Source organism: Octodon degus, unplaced genomic scaffold (genome assembly GCF_000260255.1).
Source record: "Octodon degus isolate 3935 unplaced genomic scaffold, OctDeg1.0 scaffold00002, whole genome shotgun sequence".
NCBI lineage: Eukaryota > Metazoa > Chordata > Mammalia > Rodentia > Octodontidae > Octodon > Octodon degus.
This window is the reverse complement of record NW_004524578.1, coordinates 25,597,542-25,616,396: the sequence shown is the minus strand read 5'-3', so window position 1 is coordinate 25,616,396 and position 18,855 is coordinate 25,597,542. Positions and strand designations below refer to the sequence as shown.

Sequence of the window (18,855 nt, the reverse complement as noted above, 5' to 3'; positions counted from 1 at the left end):
GTGCTTTGTTTAGCTTAGTTTGTTCTAAGTAGGTGCCTTAGACCACTGAGCCATCTCACCAGCCCTGAGTGAGAGTTTTAAAGACAGGCAATCAACCAATCAATCTCCACTGCCCCGCTCCTAATTCAGAATAGGGGCTATTCAGGGCAAGGTGTTTATGCATTGGAAAGAACAGGGAGATGTCTCTATCCAGATCTCATCTCTCAGCTGGGCATGGTAGTGTATGCCTATAATCCCAGCATCCAAGCAGGAGGATCGCAATGAGTTCAAGGCCAGCCTGTGCTACACAGAGAAACTATATGAAAAAAAAATTTTTTTAAAGAATCTTTATGGCAAGAGACCCACACCAAGTTATACCATCTTCCCCAGTCTTACCACTTCATCTTCCTCATCCTCAAGTAGCTCACTGTCACTCTCTTCTGTCCTCATGCCTATTCCACGGGTGCCCAGCCCCTCATCTCCAGCTCCGAGGAAGAAGTGGGCCGTGGTGCTCTTGTCCTCACTGGCCGTCAGCGACCACATCCCCACTGGAACACCCACTCATCCCGCTCTGCAGAGGTGGGTACCCCATCAGCTCAGAATCCAAACCCCTTAGCCGTGGGTGGGAATAGGATATGGGGAACTAGAAAATAAAGAGGGAACTACAAAGGTACAAGCTGAAACAGGAAACAAAGCTACAGGAAGATCAACAAGAAACCAGGCTTTGGACTATGATGTGAAGTTATTTATGAGCCATAAAAGGAAAGCAAGATATTCTTTTTCTTTCCCACTTTCCCCACCCCTATCAACAATTAGTAAGAGGATTGGGATATTAAGCCTTACGGTGCTGGCATGTCCCTGATTCTGCCAGCAGGAAACAACGTGAACTCCAGGCAGCAAATGGAAGAGGCAGTTCTTCAAGGAAGGCTACTGTTGACTCCTGCCAGAAGAGAAGTTTAGAGCAACACCTCAAATTCTGGCTTTGTTCCACAATGTTTTTAGCCCTTCGCCACCTCCCCCCAGTAGTGATGAACTCAGATTTAGTTCAAGAGCATAGGAATGAGACAACTCAGTTGCCTGTTCTTTTTTCTTTTCTTTCTTTCTTTCCTTTTTTTTTTTTTTTTTTTTTTTTTTGTACCAGGAATAGAACTCAGGACTTTGCACTTCCCTAGGCAGGCGCTGTACTGCCAAGCTGTATCCCCAGCCCCCAAACAACATCTACTTATTAGCTGATAGTTTTGTTTGCTTTTCAAATAATGCTGTGGATTTATCCTAGAGCCTTACACATGCAAGGCAAAAACTCTACCATGACCCACATCTCCAGCCCCAATGCCTCTGTTCTTAAAATCCATCTTCATTCCTACCAAGGATTAGTTCAAAAAAAATTCCGTGAGAGTACCCTCCATTCTAAGCATTATATCAGAATATTAAAGTCTGTGCCCCCAGCGCTAGGTTAAGGGAAAGAAGCCTAGTGCTAGTCAGATTGTTCAAGTTGCAAGCATATTCACAGCAGACTCCAGTCCGTTCTCAAATAGAAATCCTGGCACTTGGGAGGCTAAGGCAGAAGGATCACTTAAGTCTGAAGCCAGCCTGAGCTACATAGTCAGTTCAAGTTCTGCCTGAACTATATAGCAAGATGTTGTCTCAAAAAACAAAACAAAAAAATCTAGCCTGGTGTAGTGCAATCCCAGCATTGGGAAGGTGAGGCACATGAGAATCACTGCAAGTTCGAGGCCAGTCTAGGCTACATGGTAAATTCAGGGACAGGTTGAACTAGACAGCCTAGTGAGGCTAGTGAGATCTTGTGAGACCTTGTTTCAGAAAAAAATGAAAGTATGAACTGAAACCACAATTTGGGTTTTTTTTTTTTTTTTTTTTTTTTTTTTTTTTTTTTTTTTTTTTTTTTTTTTTTTTTTACAGGGTGTTCAGGGTCTCACTACTAGATCAGACTCGTAGTGATCCCCCTGTTTACAGCCTCCCAAGAGCTGGGATTGCAGGCGTGCGCCACCATGCCCAGTCTCAGTTGCCATCTCAGTATACCCCAGGAGCAGGGCTGGCATGGCAGGCCCAGGGATTGAACCCCTAGCCCCTGCTTGCAGGCGCTTTAATCCATTGAGCTACTTGGCTGGCCATACTGAGATGGCAATTGAGACTGGGCGTGGTGGCACACGCCTGTAATCCCAGCTCTTGGGAGGCTGTAAACAGGGGGATCACTACGAGTCTGATCTAGTAGTGAGACCCTGAACACTCTATAAACCCTTCCTTAAAATAAAAAATTAAAAAAATTAAAAAAATAAAAAAAAAATTGTGGTTTCAGTTCATACTTTTTTTTTTTTTTCTGAAACAAGATCTCACAAGCTCTCACTAGCCTCACTAGGCTATCTGGTTCAACCTGTCCCTGAACTCACCATGTAGCCTAGACTTGCCCTAAAAACCACAATTTTCTATCCACCATTCCAATACTACAAAACTAGCATGGGCCTAGGGCAAGGTCTTTCACATCAGGAGCCACAGTGAAAAACAGAAAATCCGGCCTAAAGCCATATCAGTAAGAACATCTACAACTGTAACTTTAGTCAGATCAAGCTGGCAGTGTCACTTCCGCATACATACACCTAGAGTTGTAGCTCTCAACCAGCTGTGATTTTCCTGTACAGGAGGCATTTGGCTGAGACAGTTTAGTCTTTGTGTGTGTGTGTGTGTGTGTGCCAGGAATCAAACTTGGGACCTTGCACTTGTCAGGCAGACACTTAGCCCGCTGAGCTATATCCCCATATCACCAGCCCCTAGAGACACTTTTATCTTTTTTTTTTTTTTTTTTTTGCGGAACCAGGGATTGAACTCAGGCCCTTGCGCTTGCCAGGGAAAGAGACACTTTTATCTTAACTGAGACATTGCTACTAGCATCTAGTAAGTAGAGGGCAAGGGTGCTGTTGAACATTACCAAAAGTGTATGAGGTCCCCACAACAAAGATGTCAATATGTCCCAAATGTCAACAGTGCCAAAGTGGAGAAATCCTGGCCTAGAGAAATGATTCCCTGTAAGGATACATGTGCAAAGCTGTTCACCTTCTCAACCTCAGTGTTGCTCATGGCAAAACTGAAAACAGTTCAGCTGCCATGGACAGAAGAATGGATAAATACAACACAGTATACAGAAACAGCACACTAATAGTAACTTCAAAAATGAACCAGAGCTATGTGTAATGAATGGACAGTTTCCAAATGCAAACCACAGAGATATGCAGATTACAACTCCACTTGTATAAGTAAACAATATTACACATTTATGACTACATGTGTAATTAGGAAAAGTATAAAAACATAGACTAGAAAGAAAGACAACAAATTTATAATATAAACTGGGCTCGTGGCACATGCCTGTAATCCCAGCACTCTGAGAGGCTGCAGTAAGAGGATAGCTAGTTGAGCCAAGCCTGGGCAATTTAGCAAGTTACCAAGACCCTGTCTCAACATAAAAAAGAGCTGGGGATGTAGCCCAGTACAAAGGCCCTGGCTTAATTCCCACTAATAAGCACACACACACACACACACACACACACACACACACACACAGGATAGTGGCTACCTTTGAGGGAAAAAAGGCAAATGGAAGACAGATTCACATGGTACTTCACAACCTTACCTACAATGTTTATTTCAATTTTTAAATAGATCTGAAGCAAACGGTAACATATGTTAATAGTGAATTGTAGGAACATGAGCACCTGTCATTATTTTCCAAAAATAAGACTTGAGTCACATATCAGGAGTTTCCTATGGTCTCCAAAAGTTCTCAGAAACACTGACAGATAACTCTACTAAAAGTCACAAACTCCTTAAGTAAATGAATTTAGTCTCCTAGGTAATCTCCAATAATTACTTTTTTTTTTTTTTAAACTCTTCATGCAACTGGGCTTTATAGTTTCAATTAGCAAGTTTCAGATGACCTTCACATAGACCTCTCCCTTTCCAGTCTTCAGCACCTCCTGTCTCAACTGTTCAGCCTCCATGGCCTGTTGTGCCCTGTGTCCTCACACAGGCTATTTCTCTGAACTCCTTTTTAGTGGTATGACCCAACTTCCATGACTTGTGGCATTCCCAAGTTTCCTGCATAGTTTCACCACTTAGAATTTTGTTGCACTCTGAGGCAGGAGATTCTTCTTGTGTCTAATGTTCCTAGCGCTTTGTCCTTTATTCCACTATATCCATTCTGAGTTTGTTTTCTTCTTGTTTTTTTTTTTTTTTTAAGATGAAAATACAGTCATACTCTTGAATTCTAATACAATGGGGGTTAGTAAATAATAGAATAGGGTGGAACAGTCTGTTCACAGATAATGGGCTAAAGAGATGAAGGCCAAATTCACAGTTAACAAAGCTAAAATAGAAGTCTGACGGAAATAGCTGTGAAATAAGCCAGGATTTATTTATATGTACCTCTGGGAGAAGCTGGATTTTAATGTGGCGTTCCCAAAACCACAACCGCTCTCTACGCTCTTTCCCTGTCATCCTCCTCTCATTCTCTCCCCTTGCTGCAAAAGCAAACCTCTGGCTCTGCCCTGGGCTAAAAAGCAGTCTAGTACAGTGAGCGGGGAAAGAGAGGCAGGTGGGTGATCTTTTCAAGAACACATGGGTTAGACTAGGTCTGCAGCAGCGGAGAAGGAAGTGAACCAGGCAACCCCCTTGTCCTCTGCGATTTCGGATTGCTTGTGTACTCCTCCAATTTCTGAAATCTCCTGGCGGTTGCTGCAAGGCCGGCACTGGTCAGGGAGTACTTCCAATACTGAAAATCTCCTCGGGCCGCCAACACTATCTTTTCCCACTTGGAGCAGCGGCTGTCGCGTCTCCCCGAATGACATTTTGCAGCCTCCTCACACACATCTTCCGCCGCTGCTCCGCCGCCTGTCCCCGTCCTGTCTCCTCTCTCGAGTGATTCCAGGGACTCTTCTCGGAGCCCCGGACACTCGGTGACTGCCAATCCAAGGAGTCCGCCCACCCGACCGGGATTCAAATGGATCTTCCAGCCCGCACAAGAGTCACCACTCTTGGTGACACCTTCCCGCCGAGCCCCAGGCCCCGCAGTGCCTGCCCGGGCTGCCCTTTCCGAAGACCCCTGCCCTTCGCAGCACCCGCTCGCGAGGGCGTCCTCGCTGGGCGCTGCAGCACCGCCGCGCCAACCCCGCGCTCGCGCCCGGCCCCCCAAGGACCCGCACCCATCTTCCCGCCGACCCCGCCGCCCTCCTCACGGCTTGGGGAACGAGCGCAGTCCCCGTCCCGACCGCACGAGCCTGCCCGCCCAGCTCCCCGCCTCCCCGAGGCCTCTCCACCGCCCCCCTCTCCTCAGCCGCCCCCGGGGCCCCCGCAGCCTGCACACCGCCAAGCCCACCCCCGATACCGCCCCCAGCCCAGCCACTCCCCCGCGCCCCCGGCCCGCACTCACCCGCCTCCCTCCGCCGCGCAGCCCAACATGCCAGCAGCGACACCTGACAGCGACCCAATCAGACTGCGACTTCTTTGCGGTGTCACCAATCAGCGAAGGGCGCGCACCGGCAACAGTCAGGCTGCGTTGGCCGGCGCTTCTGCGCGGACGAGGGTAGCCCCTAGTGGCGCTGACCGGGGTTGCAGCCTGATACCCCTCGGCCTGGGATTTCTAAGTACGCAGCCACTGTCCCAGTCCTGGCGCCTGGCATTGGGTGGAAACCTCCCGTGGGACCGCGGCGAAGGGCTGCAAGCGAGATCGGGGGAAGAGGCAGAGTTTGCACCATTGCACCTCCTTGACCCCCAAACCAGATCTTTTGTTTTATAGGTTAAAATGTGGTATATATAGAGCAAGAGCCAATAATATAGGCTGAAAATATAATATGTATAGAGGAATGACAGGGAGATTGGCGATTTAAAAAAAGAGAGAGAAGCAGATTAAAAAATTAAAGGAACAGAGAGATTTAAGTATGAAGCACCCACGAAAATGGGTGAACATGGAAGACTGGACAGGTTGAAACCTCAAAGCTGGGTTTGAATCCTGGTCTTACTTTTAACAGCTGTGCAGCTTTGGGCAAGTTACTTAATTTCCCTGAGACTCCATTTTTCTAATCGGTGATAGTGTGATTTAAAACCTAATACATAGGGTGCTAGTTATGTAGAAGTCTGCATGCATTTGCACTGTTCTTTCCCTGGCCAGGAAAGTTTCAAGTACCCAGTGTCTTCTGTGCAGCCTTAGCAAATGTGCCACTTTCTCAGCCAGGTGGCTTCTGGTACTAACCCCCGAGGTCTCCTGATCAGAGAAAGAGGAGTCTAAGGACAGCTATAAGAATAGATGTCACCCTAGGTCAGGCTCATACAATTCTCCACTCCAGCCCTTCACACACGTGTCATTACAGCTTCTTCCAGGTATTTAACTTCTCTTATTGTTACCATGTATCAAAGTCATGGTTCCAGCCCTAAAGGAAGGAAGTCATGTGAACCAAAGAGGTGGTTACAGGAGTTTGATTGGGAATAATAAGAATAGCTCCTGGAATTCTAGGAGGGTTCTAAGTGTGTGACTCCATGGCTCCACCATCCAGAGCTAATTACAGAGAAGTACAGAACAAGAATTGCTCAGTTATTTTGTGGCCACCTCTCACAGGTGGCTGTATAGATTTAAGATGATCCGTTGGAACTCAGGCTTCTAAAATGACCCTTTGGAGCAGATGTGATGGTGCACACTTGTAATCCCAGCACCTGGGAGGCTGAAGCAGGAGGATTAATGTGAGTTCAAAATGAGTGGGCTACAAAGTGAGCTCAAGGTCAGCTTGAACTGCATAGTAAGACCTTGTTTCAAAAAGACAAAAAATAAAATAAAATAAAATGATCCATTGGAGCTCAGTTCTTCAACATATAGAATTTAAAGGAATGTGAGGTTTGAGAGGGAAAAGAAATGATTACTTTACATTTTAATTTTCTCAGGACTCAGGTAATTAGTAGGCTGTATCCCTTTGTACGAGGAAGCTCATCCTTGGATCAGAATCCTAGTTTACCATCTACTCTTTTTAAAATACTTATCAACATGGCTGGCCACCCAACTCTACCTCAGGCCCTTCTAGCTAGCTGCCTCACTCAAAAGCTAACTAAATAAACTATCTTCTACACTGGGTTCAATTTCCAGCACTACAAAAAAAAAAAAAAAGTACTCAAATACCCAAGTCTTCTCAGAGGAGCTTTTATTTCAATATGGGCAGCTACTCTCCAAATTTGAGTAATTTTTTCTATTCTTTTGGATGTCTTATTTCTCTTTCTCTTCTTAATTCTCTCATCCCCTGTCCTATGTTCTTGTCACTCTCTCATTCAAATAACAACCCTGCTGCTCTGGAAGACGATCTCCCTCTTTTATCTGGGTAAATATGCATCATTTCAAATACCAGTAGTTATATTCATTTACTCATAGCTACTCTTCAGCCTAGGTAATAAGCACCTGCAGCACAGGTAACATTTTCTGTCCCTCCCAGAGTAACCACACTCTAACTGCACAACTCGACCTGCTCTCTGATATTTGCTGTCTTCTTGGGAGAGGGAGTTAAGTGACGGACCCACAAGAGAGGCGGATAGCATCTAAGGATACCCACAAACAAGGAAAGTAAGAGAAAAGGCATAAGGGAGGCCTGAGAGCAATAAAGGGGATGATGGTATAGGTAGGTGAACTGAAGAGTCGTCAGTGAGGCCAGAGAACAACAGGAAGGGAGTTCCTCTTCCCCAAATACTGACTCTTACACTCCCAAGCATGTCACTGTCTTGTAGATGTACCGTCAGAGCAGGAGGGGACTAAGAGAGTATGTGCTGTCCACCCCACCTTAATTGACCCTCCATACTGAAGCTTCTCCCCACCCTGCCTTTTTTTTTTTGGAGGGGCACCAGCATCATATTTATTTATTTATGTATTTATAAGTTTTTATCAAGTTCATTATCATAACAAACATCCATTAATTCTCCCACCTGCCAGGACAAGTCACACCTAAGTCACACTGTGGAAACAAAGCCCTCTCAGAGCTGAATGTGTACACACTTTATTGGGGGAGGGGCCCAGAAAGAAGGCAGAGATTCCCCGATGATCTGACTGACGCCCTTGGACACCGCTCACCTCACACTCTGGCTTACACAGCACTAGGGGGCCAGGAGAGGAAACACAGGTGGGGCCTGCAGACCTGTGTCTGCCTGTTCTTTTCCACGCCCAGTCATCTCACCACACCCTTCTCCTCCCTTTATATTCCCTGACCAACCCAAGAGTGTGCTAGAGACAGAAGAGAAGGAAGAGGAAGCTAGCAATTCCCTGCTTAGCCCCAGCCCCACACCCAGTGAGTGCAACCAACAGGTAGGCAAGCTTACACTGACTGCTCACAGGGAGTCCTGGAGAGGCCAAGAGGTCTGAGCTGGAAAGGAGAAAGAAAAGGATCAAAGGTGAAGTAGGGATAGGGAGAAGAATGCGGGCAGAGGTAGGGGACGAAAGAATGGAAGTAGGAAATAACAGGGCCAAAGACCTGAGGAGAGTTGGGATGGGGGGCACACAGCAGAGATGGGGTAAGAGTTGGCATTTCCTGGTTGCTGTCAGGGAATTCTTTCTCAACCTTGTTAGGAAAGCACAAGTGTAACTGGGAGGGGCCTTGGTGTTCTTCCTGGTTCTTAGGAAAAGGTGACCTTGAGCCAGCTGGTCGCTTCTCCAGTATGGCTCTACCCGTGGGCTTTCTCCGCATCTTCTTCTGGTTTCTGGGTTTATTCCGCGGTTTCCCCGTGGCCTTCTCCCCTGGGGAGATGGAGAAGTCGAAAACCTAGAGTTGAGCAAAGTCACCCTTTCACGCTCACATATTAGAAGGATCAGGTTTCGGATTAAAACAAGGGGGCCAGCGGGAGGTGTTCGGGTTCGCCAGTCCCGTGGTGCTGTCCTCTACTCGGTGCTGAAATCCAGGCAGGGGCCCAGGTGGTCCCGCACCCCCGGCTCGGACAGCGAGCCTGGGTCCTCCCGGCACCTGGCCCGAGCCGCCCGCCCCCGCCGCGTCCCGCATCCCACGCGGCGGCAGGCGGAGGGCGGGGCCCTGGAGCCCCACCCCCGGGGACTGCGGCGCGGCCTCCTCCCGCCTGCCGCCAGCGCGCTGCGCCTCGCCTGCACCCCTGCACCGCCCGCACCGGCGCCGGCTCCGGCCTCAGCTTCATCCAGATCCCCATTTTGGCTTCAGCCTTGGCTCAGCTCCGACCCTCCATCCACCCGATTGCATCCTCCCTCCCGTCACCGTCTGGCGCTAGGTCCTGCTCCGGGAAGCCATGGCTGGTGTCTTCTCCCGTCTGCCATCCGCCCGCCCTGGGCTCAGACTCCTGGCTCTGGCAGGAGCTGGGTCTCTGGTCGCTGGCCTTCTACTCCGCCCGGAACCTGTGCAAGCCGCTCGCAAGCAGCGCCGGAGACTGTATCCTCCAAGGTATCAGCTCCCGGGCAGGGGTGTAGGGGGTGGTATAATGGGAACGAGGGGAGTAGAGAGGGGCACGTGTACCGCAGACAAGGGCCTTATTCCGGAGGTCTTGGAGACTTCGGGAGGATGGGAATGAACCCAAGTCCTTCAAGTAAGAGCATTTCTTGGGACCTGCAACCCACCGTCACCGAGACCACCTCTGACCCCAGGAGTTCTAGTTTCACCCACTGCTCAAGTCATCATCCGAAAGCCAGGGACTCCTTTTGCCCTCCGTCTCCTTTTCCTGCTGCCCGCCCCTATTTCCTGAAGTCTTTAGTCTTTCCCCTCCCCCATCCCTAATGTGTTTATGTGAGGAAAGAACTATTCGTGTCTGGGAGAACTGAGTCAGCTAGCCACAGGCAGCTAAAACTATTGGGAAAGAACAGACCCTGAAAGTCCCTAAAGAGATTATCCAGGCTAAGCCTACCTCTTATCCCCCTCCTCCCACGGAGTCAGACATGGCTAATTGGACAGCTCCCAGCTGGCAGCCCTGGGTCTAGGTCTCAGTGCTCTCCCTCCATGGTTACTGGGTACCCCCCTCCCCAGCGCTGAGTACCCAGACCTCCGAAAGCACAACAACTGCATGGCCAGTCACCTGACCCCAGCAGTCTATGCACGACTCTGCGACAAGACCACACCCACTGGTTGGACGCTAGATCAGTGCATCCAGACTGGAGTGGACAACCCTGGCCACCCCTTCATCAAGACTGTGGGCATGGTGGCTGGGGATGAGGAGACCTATGAGGTAGGGGCCCTCAGAGTTTCCTTGCTGACCCTAGTTGCCTTGCCAGTAATCCCTGTTCCTTCTCCCTAAAGATCCCTCCTATTCCCTCAAGACTAGACTGTCCATATGCAAGCCTTTGGACCCAGTAAAATCAATCCATAATTGAAGTGTAAAAAAGAATTTCTTCTCTCTAATCACCTCTCCCTCTCCTTTCAGGTGTTTGCTGAGATATTTGACCCTGTGATTCAAGAGCGACACAATGGATATGACCCACGGACCATGAAGCACACCACTGACCTGGATGCCAGTAAGGTGGGCTCTATATTCTGCTTCTAGATTGTGTTGCCTTGTGAACATTTTGTATCTCCACTGCCTGCACCTTATTTCCTGGTTCGTGGTCATTATACTGCTGAATGTTTAATCTTGATAAGGGGAAAGAATCCTATCTTAAGGAATGACAGAGGTAGAGATGACAGCATGGAGGAAAAGGCCACTTATTCATTCCCACCCTCTGTGTCCCTGGGACCTGACTTATTTTCCTTATCTTTCAGATCCGTTCTGGTTACTTTGATGAGCGGTATGTATTGTCCTCAAGAGTCAGAACTGGTCGGAGTATCCGGGGACTCAGTCTGCCTCCAGCCTGCTCCCGGGCAGAGCGGCGAGAAGTCGAACGTGTCGTGGTGGATGCGCTGAGTGGCCTGAAGGGTGACCTGGCTGGACGCTACTACAGGCTCAGTGAGATGACAGAGGCAGAACAACAGCAGCTTATTGATGTGAGGGTCCTGGAGAGGTAGCCGGGTGGGGAGAGCAGATGGATAATGGGCAGGAGGGAAGGCTGGGCAAGAGAGGCCCCAGGACTGCCATGATAGTTCATAAGCCCAGTTGCTTTGCTTCTCGACCAGGACCACTTTCTGTTTGACAAGCCTGTGTCCCCATTGCTGACTGCAGCAGGAATGGCTCGGGACTGGCCTGATGCTCGTGGAATCTGGTATGAAGCCACTCCTTACCTCTTTTATCCTCCATGCCACAAAAAATGATATCCCCCCCTCCCCCAGTTTTTATCTTCCCTTGATCCCTTAACCTCCTCTCTTCAGGCACAACAATGAGAAGAGCTTCTTGATCTGGGTGAATGAGGAGGATCACACAAGGGTCATCTCCATGGAGAAGGGCGGCAACATGAAGAAAGTGTTTGAAAGATTCTGCCGAGGCCTCAAGGAGGTTGGAGAGGGGTGTTTAGGAAACCAGATGGGAGGAATACAGAAAGCCAAAGGGCAGCCTAGGCCCCCTGATTTGGTCATTACCAATCTGTGAGATTCCTGGTAGAGAAAAGGGTCACTGTTAATTACTCCAGGAAAATAGGTATAAACTAGGACTGTTCTGGGAAACCAGGACATAAGGTCACCCTAAGAACAGGAAAAGGAAAAGAATGGAACCAAAGGAAGTAAACAGTTGTCAGATAATGCAGAGAAGGAACAGCAGAGATGGTGAATCACTTTCCCAGGATGCAGTGGGCTGTGCAGACAAAGAGAACCTTTGAGCTTCTATTGATGTCTGAGGTGAGAGATTGCTGTGATCCTGTTTCCAAAATCATCCCCAGTCCTGAGCCAAGGTAGGCCTGGACTTGATGCTGTCCTTCCTGCTGAAGCTTTCTGTCCAGGAGCATGGAATGGCTCGAGTTCAGTGTGTGGCCCTTGATGTGGGGTTGAACTGCATCTGTAACCCTATATGGAGTGAGCATCCAGATTCACTTTTACATGAGAAACGGCCATAAACCCAGTTCTTACTGCACTGCATGTTCTCATACATACAGTTCTATTTTGGACTTGCAAAGAAAGCGAGCTCTTTTAGGTTCTAGCCAAGAACTTTACACTATTTTTGGCAAGTAATGGATAATATATTCTGGCTATGAGTGAATAAGGAAGTATTCTTTAAATTATATGCCTCAGTTTCCTCATCAGTACATTTGGGATAATAAGGTTCCTATGTTTTAAGTCATTAGGCTGATTAAGTAAAATAATGCAGCTAACTGATCCGTAGAAAATCTCGGTTGGTCAGGTGTGGTGGTGCATGCACACCTATAACCAGAGCTCCTCTCAGGAGGCTGAGGCAGGAGGATCACTTAGTTCAACGCCAGCCTGCACTACATAGCAAGACCCTGTCTCAAAAAAAAAAAAAAAAAATCTCTAAGTGTTCTCTATGTTGTTATTCTTGATATTCAGCATGTAAGAATACCCTAAGCCATGTCTCTTCTGAACTATACAAGGGCTCCTTTGCTTATGTTGGGTGGTGGTCTTTGTGCCCAGTGCTGTGGCAGAGTGCTCGTATCTCCTCAGTTATAATCAGCTTCCTGGTTGGGGCAGTTAAATGAAACGAGAACACCCCCTCCCATGCCCTTCGTGCTCTCACACACACCTTTGCACCTGGCTTTACTGCTGTTTTCACAGTTCTTTTCTTTCTCACATGTTCTTCTTCAGCTAACAGAAGGCTCTTTTGCCTCTTCCTGTTGCAGAGCTTACACCCTCATTTTCTGCCTGCAAGGACCCTCTGCTTATTGGCAAAGCAGAGATAATCAGTGCGTACAGAACTCAATGAATAATCAATCTTTTCTTTGCTCAGCTTACCCTTCGTTCATTTCCCTAGATCATTTTGTATACATCACTCCCTTACATTTCTTTGCATGCATGACTATGACAAACTATTCTCACTGAAGGAAAAGAAAGGGAAAAGGGGAAGAAAGCAATGTCAATCATTCACACCCATGTTTCTGGTTCTAGACATATTTCTAGAGTTCCTGTGGGTCTAACTAAGGAGGGAGCCACATAACCTTGATTTTTCACTAATAACTTTGTGGACTCAGGTGGAGCGGCTGATCCAGGAGCGTGGCTGGGAGTTCATGTGGAATGAGCGTTTGGGATACATCTTGACCTGTCCATCTAACCTGGGCACTGGACTCCGGGCAGGAGTGCACATCAAACTACCCCTGCTAAGCAAAGTAAAGAAATTCTGGGGGTAGAAAGGGATGTTGGTATATGGATGAGGAGGGAGAGGGAGTGGGCACCCTGAAAGGAGCCAGACATATTATTTGATTTTTTTTTTTTTTTTTTTTTTTGTGGAACCGGGAATTGAACTCAGGCCCTTCGCTTGCCAGGGAAGTGCTTATTCTACTGAGCCATCTCCCCGGCCCCCAGACATATTATTTGAGCAGGTGGGGAAATTCTCTGCCTCTCCTCACCCTTCCTGCAACTCCTGTCTCTAGGACAGCCGATTCCCAAAGATCCTGGAGAACCTGAGGCTCCAGAAGCGTGGTACTGGAGGAGTGGATACTGCTGCCACAGGCAGCATCTTTGACATCTCCAACTTGGACCGGCTGGGCAAGTCAGAGGTGAGGCGCTAAGGAGTGAGGGTGTGGTGAGATGCAGGCTTTGGGGGAGCTGAGAAGTAACAGTGAGTGACCCCCAAGGATGTAAGAGAGTCTGAAGTGAAATTCAGTTTGGGTGGGGAGGCAATAGGAAATGAATAAGCATTTTTTTGTTGTTGTTGTTCCTCGTTTGCCTTCATGGCACGTTGACCAGCGGGAGAGTTGTGAGGTTCGAACTCCAGCCACCTGAGGCTGACAGCTTTGTGGAAGCAGCCACTTAAAGGACTGAGCTAGGCCCAGGCTCCTGGCAATAGGAAATGAGTTTCTAGAGCAAGAGAGGCAGTCAGTGTTAACGAAAGAAACACAGACTGTGGAAAGCAGAGATCAAGGGTCAGTGTCCTGCAGGTGGAGCTGGTACAACTGGTCATCGATGGAGTAAACTATCTGATTGACTGCGAGCGGCGTCTGGAGAGAGGCCAGGATATCCGCATCCCTGCACCTCTTGTCCACAACAAGCATTAACTCCCCCTCTACGGCAGATGCATCAAGATCCCCAGGACTTCTGCCCATTTAGTGGTAGAAAATTCTACTTGCCCTGGGCCTGCCCACCACCTCCATCCCAGTAAAGACTCCTTGCTATGCTCCAGCTGTCTGTGTTATTTCTATTGGTGGGGTGAAGAGGAGCAGCCTCCAGGAAATGAAAAGAAGCAATGGGGTTTTTTTTTATGATGGAAGAAGACTCTAGATACAGCGTGCCAGGAAAGCTGGCTCTCAGGTGGGTGGAAAGCATTAGCATTTACCCATATTCTTCACCAGCTTCCTGAGAATAATTAGGATGCACTTTATTCATTATGATGTAAGAGTTCTCTCCACAGCCGTCTCCCTCAACTATAAAGACAGGCTCACAGCACGCGGTCAGGAAAGCTGGTGGTCATTGTGGCCAATCTGGAAGCCCCAGGCTGATTTTTTTACCTACAGTGAGGCAAAAACTAGAAGGAGCATCCCAATTTTGCTCCCCAGGACCCATGGATACTTGTGAACTAGCTATCTACCTATAGGCCCCTTCACCTGAGGGATTTTCCTTGGGGACAGGGGTCAAGAGACAGGGGCAAGCTGTGCTGTTGGGAACTCTCTCTGATGTCCTGGACTCTTCCCTCATGCTGAGCCCATGCAACAGCTTGTCACTGCTCAGGAATGAGGCTGTTTTCCCAGAAGTGACAGGCACAGGCTGAATACCAGGGGACTGCATAGCTGAATGGGCTGAACAGTACCTGGGGGTAGGGACAGAAATCAGTGCACCCAGTAGCCCCCAGCTCTCCTGCAGTCACCCCAGACTCTAGTCCACCAAAGCTTGAGTATTTAAGGACCAGGGTAAGAAAAATGGTTAAGGGAGGTCAGGTCCACCAGGCATGATGGTGCATGCCTGTAATTCCAGCACTCAGGAAGCTGAGGCAAGAGGTTTGCTGTGAGTTCAAGGCCAGCCTGGTCTACAAAGTGAACTCAAGGCCGGCCTGGACTGTATAGTAAAACCCTGTCTAAAAAGACAAATAAAGGAGATCAGATTCTAGATCGGCCTCTCAGCTTTTGAAGGAAGATGCATCTAAATCTCATAGACTGGCCCAGTCCCTCCTCTTCAAACCTAGTGTCTTCCCCATGTCCCCAAAGTACCTTACTATAGACCTTTCCTATATATCTTTAAACCCTTACTTAAAATCATGTGCTGAGAAGCTGAGAGAACTTTGAGGAAGAGGACATGGTAGAAGTGGGGACTAAGGGGTGCAGGAGACGATAAGCGTAAGGGATAGGCTGCCCTGATGATGGCGGTAAAGATACTGGGCATAGGATAAATTAGAATCTGATGTTCCCCCAAGGTCCATACCCAAGAACAGCCTCTTGCAAAAGCAGCCATTCCATCTGTGGCAAAGGTCTCTCTTAGACAGAATTCCTACATTTGACTGAGATGGGCAGCAGGACTGTTAGCGAATCTGTTGTGTGGTCTCTATACCCAGAAATCTGACCAAGAGACCCATTGTGTCCTGCATTTTCTCTGAGGTCGGGTCTCATTTGGAGCCTGGAAAGGAGCATCAGGCCTCGGATAATGTACATCTGATCCAGAGTACCAAGGCACCCAGCCCCTTGACGTCCTCTCCCTCCTGCTCCCTAGTTAATCTATGATGTTTCTGCCTTAAACAGTAGATGATCCCTGGTAGGTGCAGGCAGAAAGGTAGAAGTGGAATCCAGTGTACTTCTTGGGCTTCAAGTGGTATAGATAAGAGTCATAAAGTCAATTGTCAAGGAACAGAATCCAAAGGCAGATCTAGATAGGAACCCTTCGGCAGCAAGGAGGGGGTTGGGTCAGTAAGAAAGGCAGAGAACACAATTGGGTAAGCATTGTCCAGGGCACCAGATCTGAGTCTGGTAGGGTGGACTCTTTGCAGGTTTTATGGTGCCCACTTGGCCAAGGCTGCATGGTGGAGTGCCAGCCACTGCTCTGAAGCTCTTTGCACCAGCAACACTACCAACACATGCATGGACAGCCTGTCCACTAATGGGTCCTATTTGAGCAACTGGACAATGAGGGCACTCAGCTGAAACCAAACCAAGTTGAGAAGGGACCACATTCAAGACTCCACATGCCCCAGAAAAGATGTAATACCAGACCAACTCTTGTGACCTTGGACTGTAGCTTAGATTAAATCAACAGTCCTGGGCTAATTGTCACCATTTGCTTGAAGGAAAAGAATAAAAAGAGTGACATATTTCAAGTCTTCCTGAAAAGAAAGAACAATCCCACCTGATCTGATGAACTCAAAAGCCCCCAGTACTCATATTATAGACTGCTAAGTTAGAAATTAATAGAGTGACATCAGGCCCCTGAGGAAGTCAGTACAGAAGATGAGGCATATCAAACTGGTGACTGGAGGCAAATTTGGACTGGAGAGCTAGTCCTCAAGATGGAGATGGGAGGGAGATGGCTCAGTAGAATAAGCGCTTGCCTGGCAAGCGCAAGGGCCTGAGTTCAGTCCCCGGTTCCGAAAAAAAAAAAAGATGGAGATGGGATAACCAGGCCTACAAGCCTCACTGGTCCAGTGAGCACAGATAGTACATCAGACTTATGGACGGGTAACCAGATGCTGACCCATGCCCCCATTCCTTTCTAGCAATGCCTTTCTTCTTTCTATATCAGAAGTTATAGATAAGATTAGTGATGCAGGTTATATACTTTTTTTTTGTGGACTGAGGGATCAAACTCGGGACTTTGCTCTTGCCAGGCAGGCACTTATGACGCTGAGCTATATACCTCACCCTAGGCTGTGTACTCCTGCTATGTGCCTTGCTTCCCTATTAGGTCAATATTAACTAAGCAAGTATACTTGTAATCTTCTAGGTAATTTGACCCATAGCTACCCAAGGGTGATCTTGCTCCATAAAATATCCTTCGAAAAAGCATCAACAGCAATCCACTTTCAGGACCCCTCCTGTCTCTCAGGTGATTTCTCTCAATAAATCTTTCCTGCTCTTAACCTCCTTTGTCCTCAAATCAGTCCATTCTTCAGTATCTGAAGACACGAACTCAACATAGCTGATATCTGACAGGTCGGAACTCACTCCTCATGACCTAAGTATTATTAAAAATTTCTTATCCCTCTTTCACACATGAGAAACTTGGGTTTTCTGACACGTGGTCTAGCATCTTTTACCTCATTCAGGCCACGGGGAATCCTTATCGCAGAGATTCCGTGTTGGCCAGAGGCAAGCAGACAATGATGGTGTCAGAGTGACAGGGCAAACGGCTGCCCCAGCTTTTGGTACCCATATGCAGCTGGGAAACAAACAGCCTGACCTACATTACTGAGAGAGAAAGAGCTGCCTGACGAACTGTAGTCTGGCCTAAAATGGCCTGGTGAGCGGTGGTAGTGATCGGGCTTCCCTGGCAGGTTCTCAGTCTGTCACCCAGGAAGGCCTCGCTTCTGGTTCCTGACCTCTTTATGCTATGCTCAGGCGACACCACAGAGGACCCAGTTTGGCCCAAGCTCCATCTTCCTCTCAGGATGCCCAGTAATGATGGCTCCCTTGGGGACATTTACCAGGCATTTAACATCATCAATGGGGAGCAAGTGTCAGTGAAGTTGGACTCTCAGAGGGCCAGACATCCATTTTGGAAACTCTGAGACTCAAGGTGGGGCTAGCATCCAGACATAGGGTGATTTGGTCCGGAGGAAGACTACAACATAATGGTCACAGAACTTTTGGGTCCCAGCCTTGAAGATCTCTTCAGTTTCTTTGTAAGATTTACAATGAAGACTTTTGGCAGGGAGGGATTGCTTGAGACAGAACTTCACTATGTAGTCCAGGCTGGCCTCCAACTCACAGTGATCCTCCTGCCTCAGCCTCCTGAGTCTTGGGATTACAGGTGTGCTCCACCACACCCAGTAGAAAGCTATTTATGTTAAATGATAGATGATCATTAGAATTGAAAATGTGCATATGAAAAATTTTATACCCAGAGACATTAAGCAAGATAACTTCCTATGCGTATTGACACATGCCTTACTGACTTTGGTTTGGCCAAGAAATTGCGAGACAACAAGACAAGGCAGTACCACCACACAGAGAAGACAAGAACCTCACTGGCACTGCCCCATGAGCTCGCATCGGTGCATATCCTGACATTGAGTAGAGTCACCAAGATGCTATGGAATCATTAGAATGTTTTGTGTGTGTTTTAATAGAACCATGCTGGCATGGCAAAGACTAAAGGCTGCCACAGAAAAAGCAAAACTACAGAAAAGACTAGTGGAAAAAAAGATGTCCACTCCTGTTGAATTTTTTTTTTTTTTTTTTTTTTTTTTGTGGAATCAGGGATTGAACTCAGGTCCTGAGTACTTATTCTACTGAGCCATCTCTCTGGCTCATCCTGTTGAAGTTTTGCAGAAAGGCTTCCCTGGAGAATTTGCCATGTGCTTGAACTATTGCTAGGGCTCCACCCCGAGGATGCCCCAGACACCTTGTCCCTGAGGTAGTGATTCTGCATCCTTTTCAGGACCCTGACCCACCAATGTGACGATACTTTTGATGGCCACAGATAAAGCAGAAAACAGCACAGCAGGGAGCCTCTTCCCAAGGCAGCAGGCCCAAATGCCCTGTTAGGACAAGCAAACTGGCAAAATGATGCAGATGAATATCCATTTTGTATCTGTGTATTCAAAATGGTTAGGATAGATATATAGTCACATTGTCTTAATGAATAGAGGGATTTGTTCTAATAGTGTTTGTAAATAGGATATCATGTCTGCATCTTGTACAGCAAATAACCACTAGGAAGA

The 18,855-nt window shown here is 47.8% G+C and overlaps 1 protein-coding gene, 1 long non-coding RNA gene and 1 pseudogene across 4 annotated transcripts; 2 read left to right on the top strand and 1 right to left on the bottom strand.

Moving 5' to 3' along the window:
• Positions 1–381: 381 nt before the first annotated feature.
• Positions 382–5,467, bottom strand: LOC111815641. The gene is made up of 3 exons (XR_002820311.1): positions 5,420–5,467; positions 823–919; positions 382–550 (listed from the first exon to the last, which is right to left on the bottom strand). It is a non-coding gene; the product is annotated as an uncharacterized LOC111815641 (long non-coding RNA).
• Positions 5,468–8,218: 2,751 nt separating this feature from the next.
• Positions 8,219–14,174, top strand: LOC101588525 (creatine kinase U-type, mitochondrial). Of its 3 annotated transcripts, none has more exons than XM_004623356.3 (10): positions 8,219–8,320; positions 9,247–9,416; positions 9,993–10,191; positions 10,387–10,482; positions 10,722–10,943; positions 11,073–11,158; positions 11,265–11,388; positions 13,028–13,162; positions 13,427–13,552; positions 13,934–14,174. In XM_004623356.3, exons 2-10 carry the CDS (start codon positions 9,265–9,267, stop codon positions 14,048–14,050), a joined length of 1,257 nt encoding a protein of 418 aa, XP_004623413.1. In that variant the 5' UTR covers positions 8,219–8,320; positions 9,247–9,264; the 3' UTR covers positions 14,051–14,174. The 3 variants fall into 3 exon arrangements, with proteins under 3 accessions (XP_004623413.1, XP_023566794.1, XP_023566796.1); XM_023711026.1 differs by having other exon boundaries at positions 8,285–8,320; positions 9,180–9,416; XM_023711028.1 differs by lacking the exon at positions 8,219–8,320 and adding an exon at positions 8,389–8,406.
• A 3,406-nt stretch (positions 14,175–17,580) lies between these two features.
• Positions 17,581–18,701, top strand: LOC101571381 (annotated as a pseudogene).
• The last annotated feature ends 154 nt before the right edge of the window (positions 18,702–18,855 follow it).

Excerpts from the sequence above, each read along its gene's own strand:
- LOC101588525 (XM_004623356.3), top strand. The coding sequence starts at position 9,265 with ATGGCTGGTGTCTTCTCCCGTCTGCCATCCGCCCGCCCTGGGCTCAGA. Across the intron at positions 9,417-9,992 it reads CGGAGACTGTATCCTCCAAG|CGCTGAGTACCCAGACCTCC; the intron begins GTATCAGCTCCC and ends CCCCCTCCCCAG. Across the intron at positions 11,389-13,027 it reads TCTGCCGAGGCCTCAAGGAG|GTGGAGCGGCTGATCCAGGA; the intron begins GTTGGAGAGGGG and ends TTGTGGACTCAG.